This window comes from Pseudonaja textilis, chromosome 10 (assembly GCF_049901715.1).
Source record: "Pseudonaja textilis isolate UNSWEBS1 chromosome 10, rPseTex1.2, whole genome shotgun sequence".
Lineage (NCBI taxonomy): Eukaryota > Metazoa > Chordata > Lepidosauria > Squamata > Elapidae > Pseudonaja > Pseudonaja textilis.
Genome location: NC_141999.1, coordinates 24,755,692 through 24,777,469, shown reverse-complemented (window position 1 = coordinate 24,777,469; position 21,778 = coordinate 24,755,692). Strand labels below are relative to the sequence as shown.

Sequence of the window (21,778 nt, the reverse complement as noted above, 5' to 3'; positions counted from 1 at the left end):
TGGATCTTGAAGGGATTCTATTACATTTTAAGACTACGAACTGGCCAGAAATTCCACTACTATATAAAGTTGGTAAATTTTACAACAAGGTACAGTATACCTCTCAGAAAGGCACAGGACATTAGGTTTCTCACTAAATCAGAAACGAGATTTGAAAAATACAATTTACAAATACCTGTTTCTTCAACAAAGCAGCTAGACTCACATAACAAGCTAAACTATGTTTCCTTTGATTGATGGTTTATTGAATGGCTGGTTAAAATATTGGGGCGTATCCCTACAAATCACATTGTGGCTTGCTGCAAAGCCACTTAGAGTTACCTCAGGCCACAAGATAGGTGGCAAATCCATTTAATAATAAATAGGCAGGAACCCACATTGTACACTGCCAAGCAGCTTGTTCACATCATACCAAACCAAAGAATCCTCACCTTTTAAAAAAATTTAGTCAAGCAAACCAAAACTTTATCGGGATGCTTTGAATTTAATGGATTACACTGCAAACCATATGGATGGAAGTTGCAGTGCCAATGTTTTTGGTTTGACTGATGAAGCAATATGCTACAAAATACTTATCCATTACAGTAACACCCCTATTTGTTCCATCTATGTTATGCAACTTGATATGCAATTTGCTAGCATTGTTCCATTTTCTTACCCTAAATGTGTATGTTCTCCAAGGACAAGGTAGGTTTTAGTAATTATAGCACCTTTGCAGAACATATAAATTATACAATTTAAACTTCATGTTTATATTTAGCAGCAAATTGCACCAACTTGAAGCAGCAACAAAGAGAGCCGGTTTGCTTTGAAATGCATAAGACCAAACAAAAACTTTGTAAGTTATCTGTCAGCACACAATGACTGTGTTATTTCAGAAAAAAAAGAAGGCCAGCTAAAAGACAAGTGGTTTCTTGATAAGCTTATAAGGAAGGAATTCAATTGGACCAAAAGGAAAGGTAGGGAGATTGCCATGACGGGAATCTGAGTCATGGCAACTGGACTTTTCTTTTTCGGTTTGAAATTCGCTGCTTATCCCGGCAGATTCTTCAACTACATTAAAATGGCTCAGGAGTGCATTTCATCTCCCTCAAAAGTAGGAAATTAATATTGGGATTAGGCTGCATGTGAAAATTTATCTATGATGAGTCTGCAAGTAGCCAGGTTCTACAGTTAAAAATAGTTAGAAACACTTACACCAAAGTGTTAGTTTGTTCCTGAAACACAATTCAAACTATTCATTGGATTGCTATTTGAGGACAAGGTCAAAATGACTTCATAAGAAATGCTGGCACTGTATGCCTTTTTAGACCTGTTTTAAGCTGAATCCTAAAATATTGAGAATATTTTTACAAATGCATTTATCTTCCAAGTATATTATTTAAAAAAATGAAACAACAATTACAAAAATACAGTTAGGCCACAGATTGATTGAGCTGTAATATAAGAATAAAAAAACGTTCACACTATCCAAACTTGATTGAACAAAATGCAGTGGAGTTTCATCAGAATACCAGAGTTCCTTTCACAAGACAAATATGGAACTGATCAATCTGCTCAGGTTTCAGTTCAAACCCTAAACTACATTTAACTGAAAATTAGTGGGATATACGTCTTTTCCTTCGACCCTTCTCTCTTCAGTGCCCCATTTTCTTCCTCCAGAAACAAACAAACAACCCCCCACAAAAGAACAAAATCTGCACCTCTGCAGAATACACAAAGAACCTTAGAAAGAAGTGACAAGTTTTGAAAATCTGGCTATTAAGGATCTTACAGACATCAAAAACTGAAAACAGATAAAAATATCACTTGTCTTGCATTGTCTCGCTCTCTCAACTTTCAGCCAGGGAAAGGGAGTTCCTACAACCACGTGGGAACCAGAAGGAAAATAAGCCATGGGTGAAGCTGCCTACTTAATGCACGTAAAATGTTCTTACAAAAGAGCACAACATTTCCCTGCAAGAATGTGAATGGTGGTTAAAAGCCAGGTCTAAGGCTTCAGTCCATCCTGTGTGAAGGAATGGAAAAAAACAAAACTATTTACTGCCACATCCTGAAAATCTGCTGTTGGCAGTATTTTCAGATCTTACCCAAAAGAGAGAGAGAGAACTAACTTGATTGAAGTATACTTTGCAACTAAATGCTCAGATGCAAATTAATCTAAAATGGCCTTTCAGGGTCAAAATTATTTTATCAGTTTCCTCCCTCCCCCCCCAAAAAAAAAAATCTCATTCCTAAGTATCAAGACTATGCAAATAATAAACATACTTGCTAAGATCCTTGCTAAGATTTCTCCAACATCATTTAGAATTTAAAACTCATGACTATCTCGGTGACAGAAATTATGATCATTGACAGAATTAGTTCTGGAAAAGACTCATTGTTTAGATTGGGGTTGCACATAAAGTCCGATAAAATATATTATTTTGTATAAAAGGTTAGCAAACAAAACCACCCCAATGGTTTTGGAATCCATATCCGTAATAAGAACTGATATCAAAACACGGTAAAACAAAAACCTGAAAAAGTAGATGAGAAGCTTATAAATACTAATGAACATTTGATTCAACTTGAATAAAGAAAATGTATTTCCCATCCTATAAATGCTATTTAAGACAGTTGAATACTAACCTCTCAGAAACACATCTATAAATGAAAATGTGGATTCATTTTTAAGTGAGTGGCAGAGTCTTTGCACTTCCAGACAAAGTAAACAGAATGCGCATTATTTGTCATTTGCATATTCTAATTCATTTGACATGTAACACTATGTAAAGATGATGTTTTGATGATTTCTTGACAAAGACAACAAGTAGGAAACAAAGGAATGCTGTTATAATCTTAGAAACTCGTCCTTGGAAAATTCTGTTCCTGTCTTTTAGGATAATAAGTTCAAAACCTCCTAAATTTTGCAAAAGAAGGAACCTGGATATTCATGTCATGTCCACTACAAAGACTACATTCCTCCAATTAAATTATTCAAACAGATCAATCAAGGGATTCTAAAGAAAAAGGCAACTGCTCTCAATCCATCCTTGGGGAAGACGTAATGGCGAGAGCACATGTGACCTGGAAGAATAAGCCCAAGGAGGCAAGCAGAGCCTTCATGTACCTCAACAGTATAACTGCAGAGAGATGGAGAGAATTTAGAAGAAAAATGTAAAGAGCATGTTCCTTAATGCTATACTGCTGCCTTCTTTTCCTCCCCCCCTGTGCTTTGGATGGCCATAATAAGTCTAGGCTTGGAAACAAGGGGAAGTCCAGTCCAGTTTGACTCGGATGGTAAGCACAGCATCACGCATCATTTTCCAGGATTGGGAAGTTGAAAAAAAAAAAACCCTGTTTTTGAAAAGCATAACTGCTTCTGTAGTGTGGCCAAGAGTATTAGATGGATACATCCACAAAGTCACCAGAAGTTGAGCATGACTTGATATCATGACATTTCCCCAAGTACACCAGCCTGATAAATTCTACATCAAACAAAATACCACATTTGCATTTGCAGCCACAAGTTAAGGAAAGCCTCTTTTCGCTTCCTAAGCATTACTGACTTGCAGAGATGACGACTACAAATAGCCAAAGGTTGCTATTCTGCAGAGAGTTTGGAGATGTTGTTCCCAGGAGAGCCAGATGGAAGCAAAAAATGAGACACGCAGGGAAAAAAAGCGCCTCATTTCTCCCACAATTTTACTGCTCTCACACAGGTAGGCCCTACCTAAGACTTACTTTGAACATTAGAATAAATCTGTATAGAGAAGTGTGAAACCAATTTGGGTCTGACCATTTTAGGCAACAGGAAGTGAAGGTGGGGGAGACAACACACTCACAATGGAAAGGTATGGACCTTGTCCCCCCCCCCCAATCACCGTTCTAAAACTGGGGGAATAGATATAATCCCCATGGACTTCCCTGGAATCCCAACCTTCATTTCTGCAGCAACACATGATCTCAACATACAGGCAACTCCTCGACTTGCAACCTCAGCTGAGCCCAACATTTTCAATGCTAAGCAAGGGTTAAGCAAGCCGTGCCCTGTTTTGCAACCTTTTAGCCATGGCTGTTAAGTGAATCACTACAGTTGTTCAGTGAATTGTGCGGTCGTTAAAGCAAATCTGGCTTCCCCCATTGAGTTTGCTTGTCGAAAGCCATCCGGGAAGGTCATGAATGCCGATCACGTGACCCCAGGACTGGGCAACTGTCCTGCCTTACATGCCAGTTGCCAAGCGTCCGAATTTTGACCAGGGGGATCCTGCAATGGTTGTAAGTGTGAAAAACGGTCATAAATCAACTTTTTCCAGCACCGTTGTAACTTGGAATTATCCCGAAACATAGGTGTCAAGGCTACCTGTATCCCAACTTCAACTTGAGGAGGAATTCCCACCTCCCTTAGGGAGCAGGGCTGGAGGAAGCCCTCCAACCCAGTGACAAAGTAGGGCCACTTGAAATGCCATTGCGGGGACCCGGGACCCCAGCCCCCAACTGTGCAAAGATGGGTCCCAGTTCCTGTCCAGCATTCCCAGAGCAAGAAGGACCTTCCCGGCCTCTCTCTGCTGCTCCAAACGGATCCCTCTCGCTGTTTTCTGATGGTTGACAGAGGTTAGTCAAGCCTTCTCGCCCCCACCCAGCAAATGGTCCCTCCTTCCCGGGCCCCCCACCCCTAATGGGCACTGGCCTTTTGTCCCTCACTTTCTCCGGCTCTTTCTCCGCTATTACCTCGACTCCAGCACCCCCACCCCGTTATGCCAAAACGGACCCCCTTCAGCTCCCCCCTCCAATCACAGCACCCTGGGAACTGCAGGACCCTCATTGTATGGGTCCGCCCAGCACATCCAAGCCGGCCTCGGAATTCAGGCATTGGCGCTGCCATGGCAGGGAGGGCGGTATAAGGCTGGCGTGGGGGGGGCTCTTCTCTCCATTCCCGCCCCCCAGCCAGGGAAGCCCCTTTAGAGCCCGGGAAGGCCGGGAGGGGCGACCCATTTCCTCCTCCCTCCCCGATGCTGCATCCCAGACGTGGGGGGCTGGAGGACCCACCTGGCCCTCCACGAGGCGGGGAGGGTCTTCCTCCCTCCTTCCCGCGCCGCGCCCCTCCCCGCAGAGGGGCGCCTCCCTTTCTTCACCCCCGCCCGCTGGCAGCACTCGGGGGCGCCGTAGGGAAGGGTCCCCCGGGGACCCCCTCCTCCTCCTCCTCCTCCCCTCATTGTTCCTCAGTGGGGCCGGGCCGAGGCGGAGGCGGCGGCGGCGACAGGCGAGGCGACTCACCGGGTCGGGGGCGGCGGGGCCGGGCCAGGCCGGGCTCTCGGGGCGGGGCGGACGAGGACCCGAAGCGGCGGCCGCGGCGGCGGCGGCGGCGAGGGCGGAGGAGGCGGCGCCATGTTCCTCCCTCCTCCTGGCTCGCCCGCCCGCCCGCCCGCCCGCCCTTCCTGCCTTCCTTCACCCGGCCGCCGCGAGGGAGGAAGGGGGAGGCCGGGCGGCGGGGAGGCCGGCGGGGAGAGGCGGCGGGGGAGGCCGAGGAGGCGCCTTCGCCTCACGTTGAGGGGAGGCGGCGGCGGCGGCAGCAGCGGCGAAAGCATCGACTGAGGGAGAAGCGACAGGGCGCGGGGCCGCGTGCGTCTCGAGTGAGGGAGGGGGCTAAACGCGCGCGCGCGCGCCAAGATGCTTAGCGCGTACGCGCGCCCGAGCAGGCCGAGCCTTTGCGCAGGAGCCTCGGCTCGCGCCGCCGGCAGAGCCTGAGAGCGAGCGAGCAAGGAAGGAAGGGGCGGGGGCCGAGAAGGGGCGGGGCCGACGCTACGGGCCAAAGCAGCAGCAGTGGACGCGGGCGCGACCCCGGGAACGCAGCGCCGGGAGGGTGGAGAAACGCGCCTGCGTCGGCATAGCCCCGCCTCTCGCGGTCCGCGCCCGGGGGAGGCGGGGCAGCTATGCGGGGAGGGAGAGGGCGCGCGCGCGCGGACGCGCGCGCTGAAGGGAGGGAGGGAAATGAGGTTGCGCGCGCTGCCCGTCCGTGGCCTCGCGGGGACGCGCGCCCGCGCCCGCTCCGGTGTCGGATCGTTCTATCCTAGGGAAGGGGTGGTCCGCGGGAGGTGGGACAACCCCCCCCCGCGGCGAGGCACCGCGCGACCCCCGTGGAGGGTCTGGTTGGGTTCTTCCGGGCGCCTCCCGGGGAAAAAAAAAGGGGGTCTCGCCGCAGCGCCCCCAGACCCTCCTCGCCGCCGCCGGGCTTTTGTTCCGGGAGCGCCTCGCCGGCCCCGGCGCTCTTCCTCCACCCGGCCGTTCGGGGTTGACCGGCCCTCCCTCCCACCCGGGACTGCTTTCCACCCGGTGGCGGCCTTGGGTGGTCTCTGCCTTGGGATCCCTGAGCGGAGCCCCGGCTCGGGAGGAGGCTCCGATGCTGGGGAAGGGCAAGGACTGAGGGGTCCCTGGTGGTCTCCGAGCTGGGCGGTTTTCTTGCAGACGTTTCATGACCCAACTAGGGAACATCATCAGTGCTAGAAGGGACAGGGGTTGCTCTGTTTATATATTAGTGCAGGGGTCCCCAAACTTGGCCACTTTAAGACGTGTGGACTTCAACTCCCAGAATTCTCCAGCCAGCAGAGCTTACTCTCTTGTAATCCCTTCCTCTGCAATCTCTTTCCACTTTAGGAGATGAAGAGAGAGAGAAAAACAGGCATAGCTGCCTGGGGAATTCTGGGAGTTGAAGTCCATAAGTCTTAAAAGTAGCCAAGTTTGGAGACCTCTTTATTTATAGCCTGCCTTATAAGTGTGGGTGGGGTGATGTTTTTTTCTTGGTAATTAAACAGGGCAATCCCTCTCTCGGAGCACTGATGATGTTACCTAGTTGGGTCATGAAATGTCTGCAAGAAAACAGCCAAACTCAGAGGGCGTCAACGGCCTCATAGTCATCTTCCATTTGGTGCCACTATTTGGCACGACTTCTGGGCAAATAGACACCCTCCTAGATGGAAACCTGGCTGCACCCTCACCGACACCATTTCCCCCCGCCCCCCCCAATAAATTTCTCTAAGCTTCAACGAGGCCCAGAGGCGTTTTTTTTATGAATTAAGATAATGGAGGGAAGTGCTGCTTTGCTCTCTCTGCTTCATGTTTCATGTTAATTAAAAACCTTTGCAAAATGAAGTCGGACTGAACAGGGAACCCGTCATGCAGAAATAGGAAGGCTGCGTGATTCATCCCTGACTGACTTAGGCTGTGTGCGATATTTGGGGGGTGCCGCCAAAACCAGACTCCTGGTTTATATTTCAAGCTAAACTGTGGGTTGCTTAAATCAGAATTGATTAAATAAACAATAACAGCAGAGTTCATCCAGCGTGTTAAACCACAACCAGTTTCACTCATTTATTAACTATGTGCTAGATCAATCAATCAGAATAGAGTTGGAAGAGACCCTGGAGGTCTTTTAGTCTAGCCCCCTGCTGAAGCAGGAGAAACCCTGTACCATGTCAGACAGGTGACTGTCAAGTCTCTTCTTAAAAACCACCAGTGATAAGAGCACCTACAGCTTCTTGTGGCAAGCTGTTCCACTGGTTAATTGTCCTCCCTGTTAGGAAGTTTCTCCTTAATTCCAGGTTGCTTCTTGACTAGTTTCCATCCATTATTTCTTTTGGAGTTTTGGAAAACAGGTTTAAACCCCCTCTCCCTTCTTTGGGGCAGCCCCTCAAATGCTGGAATACTACCATGTCACGAATGAAGGCAAATGTATGTCCCAGGATAATCTTGCAAGATCCAATCTGGGTTTGTCATTGGGACGAGGTTTACTTTTCTGAGCATTTGGACTGATGCTGGAGCCCATCTTCAGGGAACTTCTCTCCACTGCAATATGTCAATAAACTCATAATTCAGCCATATTCCACAGTCCGAAAGCTCAGAGAAGTAAACCTCTTGTCTTGTCCCAATGACTAACCCAGATTGGATCTTGCTGTTTGGGCACCTTTGTGAGATTAAGGACTGCGTGTATTTGGGAAAAAAAAATGGGGGGATGAGGGAGTGAGAGGAAGATCTACAGACACGTTTTCCACAGCAGGAGAAAAGCAACTCAAAAGATCGACTGCTTTTCAGCCAAACTCCATAGTTTTGGAGGTGACCTTTCAGGATTTAAATCGATATTTCTTATTCTGACTCGCAGACAGCTGGGTTGGAAACCTGCCTTGTCACAAACCTGAGCTTTGCCCAGAAATCTTTAAAATAAACAAACAAAACAAACACGGTTGTCACTGTGAGCATTCCAGGGAGGACATTCCAGATGGCACAAGGTTGTGGCTGGCACCCCAGGCTCTCTTTCTGCCTCTTCTGGCTCCCCCTTTCTTGCTGCCCTCCAAAAGAGATGGACTTCAGATCTGGAATGGGATATAACACATCTGAACGGCAGCACATTGGAAAAGACCACTGTACGTCCTTCCTTGGTCTTTTTAATGGCTGATGATGAGGACTTTGTGTTCTGCCATGAAGTGTGGTCTCTTCCAAACCCACTTCAGAACAGGGTCGGAAATCTCCCAGAATTGCCCAAGTGATGCCAAGAATCACAATCTTGGCGAAGTAGCTTTTGAACTTGTGATGCCCGCTCCCATCCACTTAGCTTGCTATTTAAGGCTGTAACCACAAACTTTCAGGAATCTCTCCACGTTTCTCAGAATGCTTAATTCAGGCAGTGCTCGACTTATGACCGTTTGCTTAAGTGTCAGCAACTGGCCTACGTTTACAGCCATTTGCAGGATCCCGTGTTCACACAACCGTGTTCTCCAATGGCCTTGCAGGAAACCAGCACTCATTTCCAGTTTACAGCAAAACTGGCTCGTTGATTTGTTTTAACGACTGCTGGGGAAAAACAGTAAAATTGGGTCAGCGTTGTAGATGTGATAAATGTGATGACTTACAACCATGATGGGCAGGTTCCATTATAGACATAAGCTGAGGACTACTTGTGATTAAAATATTAATTACAAGGCAAAATAATGCAGATGTCAACTCATAAAACATTTTGTATGCACGTTTTATGGTTGTCAACAGAAGGAGGGGGGGGGGGGAGTTTCAAAGAGCAGGCAGCAGTGTGGAATCGAAAGTACATTCCATTCATATTTTCTTCAGAGACTGATTAGATGACTGAAGCTTCTGCTGTGCAAAAATCTAATTGGAGAGCATGATTGATGACTCTTGGCTATGGACGTGTCCCTTTGGAGAATATGAATTGCGATACACTCAGCGGGGTGAGGGAGAAACCAGGGTCAAGGGGGACAGTGAATTACGTATCTCAGAGTCGGCTACACTCAGGTCATGCTGGCATGTTAACTTCTAATAAATCCTTTCAAGTTTTGTGGCTCGAGGCTCATGAGTTAATTGGAGTAACTGCCAGAATCCTGACAGCAGATATATATAGGTTGTTCCTGATATTTTAACAAACATCCCCTCGAATTAAGGGAAGGAGGGAATTGTTGGATGGTGCCTGGAAGCAGCTACAGGTAATCCTCAACTTATGGCCACAACGGAGACCAAAGTTTCCATTGCTAAGCAAGACAGTTGTTTTGCCCCATTTTACTACTTTATTTGCTATTGTTGTGTTGAAAGAAATATCCTTCTGGGTTCAGTTCCAAGTGGGGGAAAAAGACACTGGAAACATGGAGGCTGCTTGGAAGGTTTAATGGTGGACAGGACCACGTGGCCTGGAGCTCCAGAAGGGGTGATCCCATGCTTCAAGGTGAGAAGAGATCAAGAAAAATGGTGCTGAGAGTGCCTGGGTTTTATAACTTTAGTGTTTCCTGTTTCTGTGTAAGATATGTACCTCATTGGTTGTCAGACTCCCAGGGGCAACTCTTTAGGCTGTCCTGAGTTCCAGGCTTGGTCTAGCCTTGCTGGACAATTTATGCCCTTAAAAGGGCTTTTGGCAATTGCTATACCTTTACCTGGAGTTCTTTGTTATGTAAAGTATTCTGGCCCAGGCCTTAATGACCCACCCATTAACAAAGGTGGGGGTGAGATTCTGCTTCTGACTTTGTACTCTTTTTTAGAGGAAATATTCTGCCTTTTGAATATTTTCTAGGCTATTTCAATTTTCAGGGGGAGGGTGTGCTAACTTCCTACAGTTGTTAAGTGAATCCCTGTAGTTTTTAAGCTGTTAAGTGAACCCATCTTCCCCTCTGATTTTGCTTGTCAGAAGCTCGCAAAAAGGGGTTCGATGACCCCCAGGACTCTGCAACGTGTAATTGCCAAAGGTCCGTTTCTTTATTACGTGATCATGAGGATGCTTCACCGATCGCAAGTGTGAAAATGGTCACAAGTCACTTTTTTTCAGTGCTGTTGTAACTTTGGTCACTAAACAAGCAGTTGTAAGCGAAGGACTATCTGTAGTACACAATACCAGGACTGCATACACTCAAATGGAAACAACAGTTAGCAGTTTTGGATGCATTGAAGCCCCGGTGAAGCAAATGTTCCTTCTTGAGGCTGACAAAGAAACACCCTCTGCGGCAGGAGATGCTCACCAAACTGCCCTCTCCTCCGTTATTTGAGATTATTATTATTTTGTTCTTATGGGATGTTAAAAGTTGATGAAGTTCTCAACTCCATCAGGGCGGCCTGTCTCCTTATTCTCTGGAGTCTAGACCACAGCACCCTCATGCGTTAGGGCTCAGAAACCTTGGGCCTACAAGGCCTGCCTGAGCCTGGGGCTAAAGTCCAGCCCGGGCAGCGCCTGGGCCATCCCTTGCTCGGCTTCCTTCTGCCACACGAGTGCCCGGCTTCGCCCGAACATCGCGGAACTCGAGCGCCCCCTGCCGGAGGCAAGCGGCACCCTTTCCCCCCGCCCCACCAAAGAAATTACAGCTCCCGGCATGCAGCGCAGCCGTCGCGTGGCCCGCCCGGCCGAGGAAAACAACCCTATAGGCTCCTTGCTGGCGAAAAGCCTGACGGGAGTTGCCCCCCTTCCCTCCTTTAGACTACAACTCCCGACGGGCTCAGCGCTTGGCAGCCGCCCTGTCCCCTATCCCGTAGGAAGGCAGAGAATAGAGTCGGGGGGCTAACGCCGCTTCCCGGGCGCTCTGCGGGCAGCAGCAGGAGGGGGTCTCGGGAGCCATCATGGTAAGGAGGGGCGGGGGTCCCTTTAAAGGAGTGGGGGGAGGGGGTCACTGGAGCAATGGGGTTGCCAGGTTTTGGGGGGGGAAACTTGGGGGGGGTCTTGATCAACCCTAATAATGCCATTATTTGGGTCGGGGGGTCAGTAGCGGGGTCTCAGCGTGGCCATAAGACCCCCCCAAGCCATGCCTATATTCCTAGGGCCCCCACAACCGTAGCTGTCCCAATCCCCCCCCTTCTCTGCTCTCCCCCCCCCGCAACTTTCCAGCAGCCAAAATATTAAACTTTATTCCCATTTGTCACAAAATCGGTCAACCAGCAGAGATTCTGGGGTGGGGGATCCTCGGGGTAAATGAGGCTCAGAAGGGGGCCAGGGGCAAAAAAACCCCAAAACAAAAACTCCCTCCTGTCTTGGATCTGTACAACAGCCCTGTAAGGTAGGCTAACGGTGTTTTGCTAGGGATGTTGCCCCCCACCCCCAGCTCCTCTCATCCCCGACCAGCATAATTTAAAAAAAAAAAAGGTGAAGCACTGAAATCCAACCTACAGGAAGTCCTCGACTTATGACCGCAGTTCAGGCCAAATATCTGTGGTTAAGCAAGACGGTGGTGATTCAGCGAGTCTGGCCCCGTTTTATGACTTTTCTCGCCACCGTTGTTAAGTTAACCGCTGCAGTTCGTTTTAAAGTCAGTTTGTTTAGGGAATCTTCTGGCTTCCCTGTTGGAGTTTTGCTTGTCAGAAGGTCACAAAAGCGGATCGTGTGACCCCGGGATGCTGCGGCCGTCGTAAATATGGGTCAGTCGCCAATCATGGGACTGTGGGGGATGCTGCGACAGTTGCAAAGGTGAAAAGCTGCTTCTCGGCCTTTTGCCTAAGATTAAGTGTGGTTGTAAGTGTGAAAATCGTTCACAAGTCACTTTTCTTCAGGGCCGCTGTAACTTTAAACAGTCACTAAATGAATCTGTTGTAAGTCGAGGACTACCTACATTGGGAAAATTCCCTGTGATCTTACAAAAAAAATCTATTTGTTTTTAAATTAAACCTTTATTGAAAATTTAAAACATTAAAATGCAAAATGCAATGCAAATTTTTAAAATGAAAGTGTTGTATATATTACAATCCATTTTGACAGTGCTTACATTTCAATAGTTATTCCAGTGCATATTTTATACTCCTAACTGTTCTTATATACCTTTATCTTTCTACATTATACATTGCTTATTTATTTAATTGCTTGTTTCTATTTACCCAATGATACCAATTTTCCCAAACTGTATAATAATCTGAGCCTTCCTTCTCTTTTAATTCTAATTAAACTTTGTCCATTTCCACACAATCGAAAATCTTTTGGATAATTAAACTATGTCAGCATAGAATTTTTTTTTTAATTTGGCATACAGGCCGTTGCTGTTCTACTCTCTTGCAATGCGGATGTTTCCTGATTAACCAGGTCATAAAACTGCATATATTATTCCTGGAATCAAAAAACAACAACCTCGTTGCTTTCATGGTATTGTAAGAGATCGCAAACCGTTTGCCTTTTTTGCTCCTTGTGCTGGGCTGGCTTTCTTGTTTAGGGTGGGTCACTTCCCTATCTTAGCTTCACGGTTGGAAAGTGGAACTAAGCAAAAATGGGGTCAGGCTAGCAAGGTTTTTGCAAACCTTTGGGGAAAAAAATGCCCCATTCTCCAGTGTACAATTCATGTAGCAAAAGATGCCAAAAGGAAGCAGGCAGTAATTAGATCTGTTAAATGGAGACCAAAGAGGAAACGAACTGTTTTGGAGTAGGCTCCTGATGTTAGTGTTAAATTTATGTTTTTACTGACAACGAAATAAAGGGTGTCTAGCGTCGTAATGACGTGGCAGTCGAGGTGTTTGATCATGATCAACTGAATCATGATGAACTTTATTGGAGTCTAGTCTTGCATTTATACACATTTTTAGTAATCCTCCAACATTGATTAACTTTGGTTATTGCTTAACTTTTGCTACTGTTTAATATAGTAGTTAATACAATTAATTATCTCTAGTTAAAGTCTAACACATGTTTACTTCCTCTCTCTAATCCTCCTTTAGATTAGTGACTTTGTTTGCCTGAGTTGTATTTGCTTGGAAACATTCCTGATCTGAGGTTTGCCATCCGAGATTGGAACATTCCTGCAATTACAACTCAAAACAGTCTAGCATAGATCTATTTCAAACTATTTAGCTGTCATCTAAAGAGTATGGCTAGCTGATGAGAGCTAAATAGCTTGAAATAGATTTAAGCTAGTCTCCCTTTATTTCATTGTCAGTAAAAACATAAATTTAACACAAAAATAGTTTGTCACAAAAGCAACTGCCTGCAAAGCCTCCTGGATCGGGTCTGAAAAGTAAAAATGGAAGCAGAATGCTCTGTCCCATAACTGGGCAGAATAGAATAGAATAACAGAGTTGGAAGGGACCTTGGAGGTCTTCTAGTCCAACCCCCTGCCTAGGCAGGAAACCCTGCACCACTTCAGACAAAATGGTGATCCAACATCTTCTTAAAAACTTCCAGTGTTGGAGCATTTACAGCTTCTGGAGGCAAGTGGTTCCACTGAATCATTGTTCTAACTGTCAGGAAATTCCTCCTTAGTTCTAAGTTGCTTCCCTCCTGGATTAGTTTCCATCAGTTGCTTCTTGTCCTGAGTTCAGGTGCTTTTGAGAATAGCTTGACTCCCACTTCTTTGGGGCAGCCCCTGAGATCTTGGAAGACTGCTATCCTGTCTCCCCTGGTCCTTCTTTTCATTAAACTAGCCATGCCCAGTTCTTGCAACCGTCCTTCATATGTTTTAGCCTCCAGTCCCCTAATCCTCTTTCTTGCTCTTCTCTGCACTCTGAACTCAACCTGGGTAGACCAGGTTGCCCTGATAGACCGGTCCCACTGGAGAATACACACACACACACACACACACACACACACACGAGTTAAGCTACAGGTTCCTGGCGCCCACGGGAGTTGTGTGCTGCAAGTGGGAGCTTCTCATTGCTCGCAGCTGAATGATGTTTGGATTCTGAAGATAAGCAACCTGTGGGTTGGTCCTCTTTTACAGATCCGCTTTATCCTGATTCAGAACCGGGCCGGCAAAACCCGTCTGGCCAAGTGGTACATGCAGTTTGACGATGACGAGAAGCAAAAGCTGATTGAAGAAGTGCACGCGGTGGTCACTGTCCGAGATGCCAAGCACACGAATTTTGTGGAGGTAGCACCTCTCTGGCCTTATTTACTTATGAGTGGTTGTTGTTTTTTTTTAATCCTGCCTTTATTGTTTTTCCAAATAACTCAAGGCGGCAAATATACATAATAATTCTTCCTCCGCCTGTTTTCCCCCCAACAACGATCCTGTGAGGTGGGTTGGGCTGAGAGAGAGAGAGAGAGAGAGCGCATAACCAGCCCCAAATCTCCAAGCTGGCTTTCGTGCTTAAGATGGAACTAGAACTCACCCAGCCAAAGTCACCTAGCTGGCATAGCCGGCTGAGGAATTTCGGTTGGTGAAGTCCACAAGTCTTAAAAGTTGCTGAGGTTGGAGACCGCTGCTTCAGAAGACCTCATCCATCCTTCTCAAGCCAGCAGATACTTGTAGATGCCATGTCCTTCCCCCTGACAAAAGACCATCCCCGAATTATGACGGTGGGACCAACAATCCAACTCCCCAACGCATCGTGACAGAATGTCAAAACAGTGCCTATAATGGAGGTTTATTTAGCTGGTTTCCCGGCTGCGACAAAGGAAGTAAATATATATATATATTTACAACCTAGGCACACATTTATAATCTTCCTGTTAGGATTTCAAGGTCCTATGTGTTGAATTTTTCCCCTGTGCTCCTTTTTCACTGAAATATGAAATATACGCTCAATAAAAGCCGGCAGACAGAAGGAAGTAAGGCTGTTGACACCCGTGTTTGCACCTGAGCCGTTTGACTAAAGGGCTGGTTGCATAAAGATGGGGTTTTTTTGTGCTCAAGAGGGTCATGGCCTGATGGGTGGACCCAACAGATAAGGCCAGCCTTTATCCTTGACCAGCATTGTCCAGCTTCTACTGCTGCGCCGTAGAGAGTATCTTAACTTACTGCACCTCTGTATGGTTTACCAATTGCACCGGGGCAGATAGGATGGTGCTCCAGGGGGTTAACATCATTGCCCAGAGGATTATGGGTTGCCCTCTCCCCTCTTTGGAAGAGCTTTAGAGCTCCCGCTGCCTTAAAAAAGTTCAAAACATCCTCAAAGATCCATCTCATCCTGGACACCCCCCTTTTTTTTTTTAACTATTACCATCTGGCAGCCGGTACAGGACAATAATAAAAACAAGAGCAAAGAGGCTGAAAACCAGCTTCTATCCCAGGGCAGTAACTCTATTGAATTCTGCTGTATAGTGCAATATTAATGCAATATCAGGAGTTTTCCATTCAATGTATAGAATGTGAAGGATGTGTGTTTGTGTTTATTTTCATAGTCATAATGTATACAGAAGATGGTGTTTGATTTCGTTGTACGAGGTACAGTGACAAAGTAAAGTAAAGTAAACTAAACTTCTAACAATGTTTGTTTTCCCCTCCCCTGATGGTGGTTTGGTTCCCTCCCTCCAGTTCCGAAACTTCAAGATCATCTACCGACGTTACGCGGGGCTCTACTTCTGTATCTGCGTGGATGTGAACGACAACAATTTAGCTTACCTTGAGGCCATTCACAACTTTGTGGAGGTGAGTGTGGGCCTGTCCAGCTGCAAAGCAGGCCTGTTCCCCCCCCCTCACAGCCCCGTGAACATCTGTCCTGCCTTCGAAGCTGTGCCTGAAATTCTATCCTTCCTGGTAAGTGGATACAAGAATAACCCAGGCAGTCCTTGACTTACAACAGTTGAGCGACCATTCAGAGTTACAGTGACACTGAGGAAAGGTTGCAAAAGGGGACAAAACTCACTTCACAGCTGTCTCGCTTAGCGACAGAAATGTTGGGCTCAGTTGTCATAGGGCGAGGACTGCCCGTATCTCTGAAATGACGACCTGACGGGACACAGGTCATGTAGCCTAGTAATAGTAATAACGTGGCAGCTTCTCGCTCCTCGTTGCTAGAAGAACTCTGGTGGCACAGGGGTTAGAATGCTGTACTTTCAGGCTAATTCTGCCAATAGCCAGCAGTTCGATCCTGACCAGCGCCAGGTTGACTCAGCCTTCTGTCCTTCCAAGGTCAGTAAAACGAGGACCCAGATTGTTGAGGGCAGGATGCCGACTCTCTAAACTCCTTAGAGAGGGCTGTAAAGGCACTATAAAGCGGTATATAAGTCTAAGGGCTATTCTTCTGAAGGAAGGAAGGGAGGGAAATGAAAAGGAAGGAAGCTGTGGCACAGTGGTTAGAGTGTAGTATTTCAGGCTGACTCTGCCCACAGCCAGAAAGTTCAATCCTGACCAAGGTTGACTCAGCCTTCCATCCTTTCAAGGTCGATCAAATGAGGATGCAGATTGTAGAGGCAACTCGGTAAACCTCTTAGAGAGGGCTGGAAAGCACTGGAAAGCGGTATATAAGTCTAAGGGCTATTGCTCCTCTTCTGACGCTGAGACTCTGCCGAGGTTTTCCCGTTGCTTGTGACCCAAACCTGTTTCTCCTCCCCGTCTTCTCTTTCCCCTTGATCGTCGCACAAAAGGCTAGTCAACGAAAAGGGCTGAATGTGTACCGGATGCCTCTCGCAGGAGCAGCATGTGCTCCGCCTGCCAACAGCGTATCCAACGTGGCGATCTTGGCCACAGGGGTGGCCTCCCATTCCTCGCTGTCTCTTGCGCAGGGCTGAGGTGCCCCGTTCAACCTCCCTCTTTCTCTCTCCCCTCAGGTGTTGAACGAGTATTTTCACAACGTCTGCGAGCTTGACCTGGTCTTCAACTTCTACAAGGTGGGAGTTCGTTACTTAACTCGTTTTTAAGGCAACCGTTTGTGTCAGGCCTGCCCCAATCCGATCCCTTGGGAAAGAGAAACCCTCGACTCCCCTTTGGTTAAGTCAAAGGCTTCTTTCACCAAGGGTGTCGGTTGTAGCAAAGTCGAGTCAGCTCTGAAATCTACCGTGCTCGATGGGTGCAAAAATAAGGTGTAGGTTTGTCCCCAGCCCATCCCCCCCTCCCCGGTGACCAGTCCATTTCCAGCCAACCAGAGCTCACCCAGATGTTTTGAGAACTGACTTGCATTTATGATGATGGCCTGTCCTAGGGTCACATGACCCCCCCCCTTTGCGACCTTTTAACAAGCAAAGTCAATGAGGAAGCCAGATTCACTTAACAGCCGTGTCACTAACTCAACCCCTGCGGTGATTCACTTAACAGCGGCAAGCCAGGTTGTAAAACGAGGCAACAACTGTCTCTCTCCCTTAGCATGGAATTAATAGACCTGTTATATGTCAAATGTATTTGCCGCTCATCTCGTGATTCAAGACCACTCCGCTGGAAGGAGTGGGATGGACTCCTGGTCAGGGGTGGGATTCTACGGATCGGACCGGTTCTATAGAACCGGTTGTTAGGATTCTGCACCATTTGGAGAACTGGCAAATCGTGCCCTTGTCTGGCCCTGCCCTTCTCCTCCCTCCCCTCCCCTCCCTTCCCCGCCCAGTCAGTCCTCATTATGCATGCACAACGTTGTGCGCGTGTCCAACATCGCTGACTGCGTTCTTTCCCGCCCAGTCACTCCTTAAGGTATTTCCTCTTTTTTTCCCCCCTCCCGACGATCAGCTGTGCCAGGATTCTCCTCGCTGTCTCACTGCTTCACCCAGGAGGCTTCCCTGAGGCCCAGAAGGCCCCCCCCCAAAATGGGGGGTGCTGCCCCCCCCAAAGCCACACCCAACCAGTCGCATGGCCATGCCCACCGAGCCGGTTGTTGCAAACTTTGAATCCCGCTCCTGCTCCTGCTCAGCTGCTCTGAGGCCGGCAGCCAACCCTCGGTGGGCTTTCTCTGCGTAGGACCCTTTGCCCCCTCCCCATTTCAGCAGCCCCCTCTGCTCCTTTGCAGGTCTACACGGTGGTGGACGAGATGTTCCTGGCCGGGGAAATCCGGGAGACCAGCCAGACGAAGGTCTTGAAGCAGCTGCTGATGCTGCAGTCATTGGAATGATCTTCTTTTGTGTTGTTTGTTTTGGGGGCGGGGGGGTGGGCTTCGCCCGCCACCTCCTTGGGGGTCCTCTTCCTCACCTGCCCCTGCCGCTTCCTGCCAGCCCCAGTTCTCGTCCTCTCCAGCACCCCGAATCAAAGACTTGCTCGCCCCATAAACCCAGAGCGGAAGGCTGGCAGGGAGCAAGCATTTGGGGAAGGGGTGTCTCTTCAGTCGCTGCCCCCTCCCTGCCTGGAAAGTGGGGTGCCTGTGGAAGAGGGAGAGCTGGCAAGTCAGAGCCGGCTTGCCTCTTTGGTCATAAGGGGGGGGGGGGAATTGGAAGAGGGGGGAGTGCTCCCCTCTCTTCCCACCTCCACCCGCTCGTAACCATTTGATGTCCCACTGCGCTCCGCTCTCCCCGTGGCTGGTCTGCTGCCCCCTCCCCATCCGGCCCTCCGCGTCAATGTGTTGTGCTGCACCTGCAGAAGAGGGGACCAGGTCTCTGTGCGTGCACGAGTGAGCGTGTGTGTGAGTGTGCGTGACTGTACAGGCACCTGTCTTAAGTGGGTTTGAGCGATTCAACTGCCAGTAAAGTGACGTCTTGAAATAAACCATCCATCCAACACTGAAAAGAGAGATGTGGCTCATTTAAATCCTGGCCTGTTTCTGGAGGGACAATGCAGCCCGTGTTCGCCTCGGTTAATCGAACAAATCCAGTTAATTGCGTTCTGTTTCAGTGCGTCGTATGAGACGGGCCAAGAACCGCTGGGCAAAAGGGGGGAACCGAGTTACCAAAATTTGTGAACCCTTTTTGTAAAATTTGGCAGCCTGCCACTCTGCGCGTGCCTCTTTCCCCTTGCTGAACCCTGAAAGGGGAAAAACAAGCCAGGTTTCCTCACCCTCTCCGGGTTCATTGCTCCAGTGCAGAGTTTCTCAACCCAAATTTAATTTAATAAAGGAAACAAATGAACAAAACTTCAGGGAATTTTAAGCCGTGTGGGCTTCTGCTCTCAGAATTCTCCCCATGGCATGTTTGAGGATGTGTGGATTTCAATTCCCAGAATTCCTCAACCGGCATGAGGCAGGCTGGCTGGGGGATTCTGGGAGTTGAAGAACTTGGATGTGAAACGAAACATCTTCAAGGAAAAATAAAATACGGTTATTATTTGTCCCAGATTGGATCTTGCACCATTATCCCGGGACTCGTATTGTTACACAGACCCAACTGGTTTCTAAGCTTAATAAGCTCAATAAAAATATTAAATTTAGTTCAATAAAAATATTCAATTTATTCGCCGTCCATCTCCCCGTCATACGACCCAGTCCTGCGGCTTACAATCTGAGAAAACAATATTCTAAAAGATGAAAATAAGAGAAGAAACGTTATTTTTTAAAAAACAAAAGGAAATTAGATGGGACAAACCCTGATCAGTTAACCATGGTTAGGTGTGTCATGCAGACACCTTTCAACCTATCTGACTTTCTCCTGGCAAGACCGGGGTCTTTTCTCAGAGCCAATAAATAAAACATATTTGAAATTATGACATCAAATTAACCTCCTCCCTGGATAGCAGATGCCTCAGTCTGCCACGTTAGGAGGAACCTGCTACTGTTATATTGTTCACCATCATGTCATATTGTGTGCCACACACCAGACAGGTGTGTTCCATCTTTGTTTCGTTTTGTTTCCTTTATTGTCATCGCACCTCGTACAACGAAATCAAACACCATCTTCAGTGCACATCATGACCGTGAAAATAAACACAAACACACAGCCTTCACCCTTCACACATTGAACCAGAAACCCCCAACACCGCACCAACACTGCACTATATAGTAGAATTCAACAGAGCTCCTGCCCTGGGATAAAAGCTGTTTTTCAGCCTATTTGTCCTTGTTTTTATTATTGTCCTGTACCGTCTGCCAGGTGGTGATAGTTCAAAAAAAAGGGGTGCCAAGGATGAGATGGATCTTTGAGGATGTTTTGAACTTTTTGAAGGCAGCGGGAGCTATAAAGCTCTTCCAAAGAGGGGAGAGGGCAACTCAGGATCCTCTGAGAGGCAATGACCTTCACCCTCTGGACCACCATCCTATCTGCCCCGGTGCAATTGGCAAACCATACAGAGGTGCAGTACGTTGAAACGCTCTCTTACGGTGCAGCGGTAGAAAATTACCAGCTTTGCATGCAAATCCAGCAATTTTAGAACCGTTCTGAGGTCGGAATGACCCAGTAACATTTTTTCATCAGGAGGTTGTAAAATATCCTGTCCAGGAGGGCAAATTGCCTTCTGTGTTACCTCTGCAGTAATAAGGAAGGTGGCCAAACCTAAGATGTCCTCTGGCTAGCGGGCAGTTCCGTTCTTACACCTGGCGACCGGCCGGCAAGTTTGCCCAGGTGGAGGATGGGTGGCCACCAGGGGGTGCTTTGGAGTCCTCTGCCTACCCTACTGGGGAACAGCTGGAGGCATTTCAGCCTGGTTCACGCCTTCCCGTCCCACCCAGTCCGCCACGATTTGAGCGAGCCAAGGTGGTCCAGGTTTAAATTCAGCGCTGTTAGAAACAGTACGAGTTTGCAGATGGAACTACTCGAGGCAATAACGTGGAAGCAGGAATGGATTTATTCATGTATTTGCAAAGCTTTTTATCCCGTTACACAAGTCTGCTCCCTCCACCCCCCCTTGGCACAGTAGCCTCCTATGAAAGACATCTACCTTGTAATGGTACCTGCTTCCCCCTAAGAGCCCCCTCACCTGTGACACGTCTCCATTTTAACCATAACCTAGTTTTTGCTAGCCTGAGCTCTATTTTTATCTTTGCGTTTGCTCTACGCTGACATGTGGTTGTTAGCTGCTCACCTAGTGTCAAAACTGCGTAGAATTTTCCACTTGGTGCATACGTGGAGCGTTTACTTTAGAAACCACAACAGTTCCATCCTTTTGCTCATAAGCGGCAGAGGCATCGAGCGGAGGTGCGTTTTCTCTTGGTTTGGGTGCATTATTCTATTTCATTTATTCGATTTTTATCCCGCCATTATTACTTTGTAAGCAATCGTTTTATGAGTAGCGCAAGACTGCGAGATTTGCATAACCTTCCTTCCTTCCTTCCTCCTGTTTTCCCCACAACGATTTTGCAAGGTGGGTTACGCTCAGAGAGAGGGAGTCCAAATCACCCAGCCAACTTTTGGGACTAAAGCGGGACCAGAACTCTCATTGTCACTCTTTGGGTGATTGGCCCCCAAATATCACCCATCTGCTTTCATGGCTAAGGCAGGACTAGAACTCACCATCTCCTGTTGCCTGGGGAATTCTGGGAACCGAAGTCCATGCAAGCTTAAAGTCGCTGAGACGGAGCCATGCCGCTCTCGAGGCAGCTGGCCAAACACTCCGCAGGGCAACAAATTGGGGAAGTGATGTTGGGCCAAAGGGGAACCCCCCAGAAAAGTCCGTCCCTAGGAAGAGGCAGCTGGGAGGAAGTCAAGGCCAGCTTTCACTCATCTGCAGAGGGGAAAATACCCAATTTAAAGAGCCAGTCCTGGCTACCATGCGTATCTCTATAAATATCTTCCTGTACGGCATTTTTATTCTCTGCGAAGGAAATGGGCGATTTTAAAATACAA

The 21,778-nt window shown here is 47.8% G+C and overlaps 2 protein-coding genes and 1 long non-coding RNA gene across 3 annotated transcripts in view; 2 read left to right on the top strand and 1 right to left on the bottom strand.

The window, feature by feature from the left end:
- The window catches only part of ARHGAP35 (Rho GTPase activating protein 35), a 43,448-nt gene extending 38,064 nt beyond the window's left edge, over nt 1-5,384 (bottom strand). Inside the window, 1 exon segment of the mRNA XM_026715484.2 lies at nt 5,260-5,384. The gene's annotated coding sequence lies outside the window, so the exon portion shown is untranslated.
- A 5,458-nt stretch (nt 5,385-10,842) lies between these two features.
- On the top strand, nt 10,843-18,794 carry AP2S1 (adaptor related protein complex 2 subunit sigma 1). Its single transcript, XM_026715491.2, has 5 exons — nt 10,843-11,082; nt 14,151-14,300; nt 15,687-15,800; nt 16,922-16,981; nt 18,085-18,794. The coding sequence occupies exons 1-5, from the start codon at nt 11,080-11,082 to the stop codon at nt 18,184-18,186; spliced, it is 429 nt and encodes a 142-aa protein (XP_026571276.1). The 5' UTR covers nt 10,843-11,079; the 3' UTR covers nt 18,187-18,794.
- Nucleotides 18,795-19,205: 411 nt separating this feature from the next.
- Nucleotides 19,206-19,453, top strand: LOC148124990 (uncharacterized). The gene is made up of 2 exons (XR_015744878.1): nt 19,206-19,330; nt 19,382-19,453. It is a non-coding gene; the product is annotated as an uncharacterized LOC148124990 (long non-coding RNA).
- Nucleotides 19,454-21,778: the final 2,325 nt, after the last annotated feature.